The following is a 3,064-nucleotide window of genomic DNA, read 5'->3' on the forward strand; positions in this document are numbered from 1 at the left end:
GGAACGTACGCGTCTCCAGCCACGTCTCCAGCGCCTGCAGCGCCTCGTGCACACGGTCCATCGCGCCGGCGGGCAACGGCTCGCCACAGAAGGCCTGCAGCACAAACGGCGTCACGGCCGCGTCCAGCTCCGTCGTCGCGAAGTCGAGCCACATGTCCACCTGGCTGCCCTCCAGCGGCGTGCGGCCGTACAGGAAGCCGCCGCTCCGGTCGAGGCGCGCGATGTGCCGCAGGATGGCGTTGGACTCGAAGATGCAGCCCTCCTCCGTCTGCAGCGCGGGGTAGCGGCCGCACGGGCTGCAGTTGCGGCAGTACTCCGCCGTCTCGTTCTCGCGGCCGTACTCGCACGGCTTGAGTGTCACGGGCACGTTGGCGAGGGCCGCCGCCACAAGAATCTTGAGCGTGCGCGCGTTCTCAGGGTTCACGCCGCTCCACAGCGTGAGTGACATGGCGTGTGTGTGTTAGCGTATATACCTGCAGAGCAGCTGCGCGGCACAAGAGAGAAAGACCAACAAAAAATGGGAGAGAGAATGGGACGGCAGAGGAACGTGAGTGACAGGCAGACGCAGCAAATCGCGCAGCAGAAAGTTTTTGCTGTAATGAAGAATGCCCGCCAGTGCTGGAAAGGGAAAAAATATGCGGTCGTAATGACCCCTCTTCATGCTCCATGTTGAATGCCAGTGGACATTTTTGTGGTTGCGTTTAGTGGTGTTTTCTCTTCGTGAGCGTCACAGTGCGTTAAAAAAAGCAAAATAATACGCGATAGATTTGGCTGTGGAGACAATTTGAACACAGACGATGTCTACAGTGGCTGTGCTGAGGCTGGGGAGTCCGCCGTCGCAGGGATCTCTTTCGCTCCAAGCTAATGAGGAAGACCCTTCCGCAGAATGTCTCTTCTCACTGCGGTTGGGGAGGTTGCCCAGAGAAAAAGCAGTCCTTTGATAATCGGCGCTCGTCTATTCTCACAGGGTCCCCCCTGCTGCAAGCGTCTATTTTCCCCATTGCCCCCGACGGCGGTATTTCACGTATCTTTTTTTTTTCTTTTCCATGTTTCCGTTGTTTTATTGCACTCTGCTCCGACGCTGGCGTCCGTGTAAGGCATGGGGCCAACGTGTTTTCCCCCCTCCCGTTTCACAGCCTTCGTCTCCCCGTAAGACGTGGGTGCGGTGCGTGTGACTGGTGGTGGAGATGACGCTTTCCCAACCCTCCCTCCCCAGAGACGCGTATTGCCCGTCGCAAAGCACAGCAACAGGTCTAACACATGAGCGTGAGTGGGCCTGGAAAGACGAGTTTATTGTTCTCCTTCCTTCGCTGCTCTTTGCAAGGAAGAACAGTTGAGGTGAGGAGAGTCGCTGCATGCGGAATCGTTTCCCCAACCTTTGCCACCAGCGGACACACAGACAGAAGGAGATATTGAGAGAGGCTCCGCGTGTTCACTGAACACTGAACTGAGCTAACACAATTTCAGGTGCATCCGCGGACCGAAATCAAGAGGTACATAACAAAACCAAAAAAGGAAAAAAAAGACTAAGAAAGAGGCAATGGTGAAGGCCACCATGTTTCATTCCCTGAGCTATCTCTCACTGATTACAGCGCCTTGTTAGCTGTTCATAGTATACCCGCATCTCCACACTTTTGGGGTCAAATATGTACCACCGGGCTTTGGGTTCTGGCAGCGGCCGCGCATCCTTGTGGCGTCGCAGAAGGAACTCAATGGAGAAGGTGGCTCCGACCACAAAGGCGAGCCCTCCTACGGAGAGAAAAGCAATCCCAAGTGCATGACCATCCTTCCCTAGCCACGATTGAGTACGGAGAAGAAACCCTTTTGAGCCGCGAAACGTCGTAACGTCAAAGTACTCCTCAATGTCCATAACATACATTCCCTTCTCTAGGTCCACATCAATAATTCGAAGCAGCTTGCGAAAGTTAGGCAACACCGAACGGCGCAGCCACACATGCAGGTCGTAGTCCGCTGGATCTGTTAGACTGTGACCGGGCTCATTCGCATACCATCCATTTGTGAGGTAGACATCATCGTTTGGGTAGGGGTAGCGCAGTGACCAGTGCCGCATACTTGTGTGTAGGGGTTTGAATCGTATTTCCGTATCGGCTTTCCACGAGATTCCATGCTTGCGGCAGTAGTTGCGTGAGACACTCTGGCCCAGGGGATTGCCGGTGGGACCAAAATCGCTGGAGTTGCAGATCATCACAAGTTTGTCGGCCGACTGTGGGAAATCACTCGCCGGGGCCTCCACGCGGTAGAGAACAAAAGTGTCGTTGAACATTGACCATGGCGCCATTCCACACGGGTTGTAAGTAAAATCCCCGTACCGTAGCACATGTGCTACGCCATCCACCTCAACCTTTACTTCCTTGTGCTGCTCACCGTTGAGAAACCCGGGTTTTCGAAAGGGCTCGCACTCCTTGTGTGTATCGCCATGATGATCCTTCCCGCGCAGCATGTTGCGCGAGGCCCCGTCATGAAAATCCCTAAAGTTCTGAAAAAAATTTCCCAGCGTGTAGTATAAATACACCGGCGCCTTTAGCGTCTCCCGCACCTCCAGCTTCACGCGTGTGCGGGTACCCTGCCGGTGTATGACGTTCCCCACTTTAAAGGCGCGAATGCCCTCATTCACGTTGACGCTGGGGTCTGTTGGAAGGTACTGGTACTGATGGATCTCGTTGTAGTTCTGCCGCACCTCGTAGTAGCGGTCACCAACGAGAATGGAGATGATGCCCAAAGGAACAAAGAGAAGCGCCACGACTGCAAAGGCAAGAATAACCAGGAAGGGAGTGAAGTATAGGAAAAACGCGGGTAGGGTCTGCTGAATGAGGGAGTTGCCGCCGTAGCTCGTGCGACCGTACATCGTCCACTGTCTCTTAGTCACGCCCTCGCAGCTTTTTGCCGCAAAAACAAACAAACAAACAAACAAAAAGAGCAAAATTCACAGGCTGCAGAACAAACTGCTTCGCCCTGTAAAACAAGCAAACTATGCACACCTGTGAGATCAATTGCTTACATACTAATACAAAGAGAGAGAGAGAGAGAGAGAGAGAGAGAGAGG

The 3,064-nt window shown here is 54.0% G+C and overlaps 2 protein-coding genes across 2 annotated transcripts, besides 2 other annotated features; both read right to left on the reverse strand.

Moving 5' to 3' along the window:
- Positions 1 to 448, reverse strand: TraAM80_09037 (elongation factor 1-gamma (EF-1-gamma); the record flags this gene model as incomplete). Its single annotated transcript, XM_029385745.1, has 1 exon — positions 1 to 448. A coding segment is annotated over one exon (448 nt), but the record flags the coding sequence as incomplete, so codon positions are not given.
- A 1,131-nt stretch (positions 449 to 1,579) lies between these two features.
- Positions 1,580 to 2,866, reverse strand: TraAM80_09038 (uncharacterized protein; the record flags this gene model as incomplete). Its single annotated transcript, XM_029385746.1, has 1 exon — positions 1,580 to 2,866. The coding sequence occupies one exon, from the start codon at positions 2,864 to 2,866 to the stop codon at positions 1,580 to 1,582; it is 1,287 nt and encodes a 428-aa protein (XP_029234394.1).
- Positions 2,867 to 2,910: 44 nt separating this feature from the next.
- Positions 2,911 to 2,942: a microsatellite.
- Positions 2,943 to 3,031: 89 nt separating this feature from the next.
- Positions 3,032 to 3,063: a microsatellite.
- Position 3,064: the final 1 nt, after the last annotated feature.

This window comes from Trypanosoma rangeli (assembly GCF_003719475.1).
Source record: "Trypanosoma rangeli strain AM80 chromosome Unknown Tra_15.4_contig_00502, whole genome shotgun sequence".
In the NCBI taxonomy this organism is placed as follows: Eukaryota; Euglenozoa; class Kinetoplastea; order Trypanosomatida; family Trypanosomatidae; genus Trypanosoma; species Trypanosoma rangeli.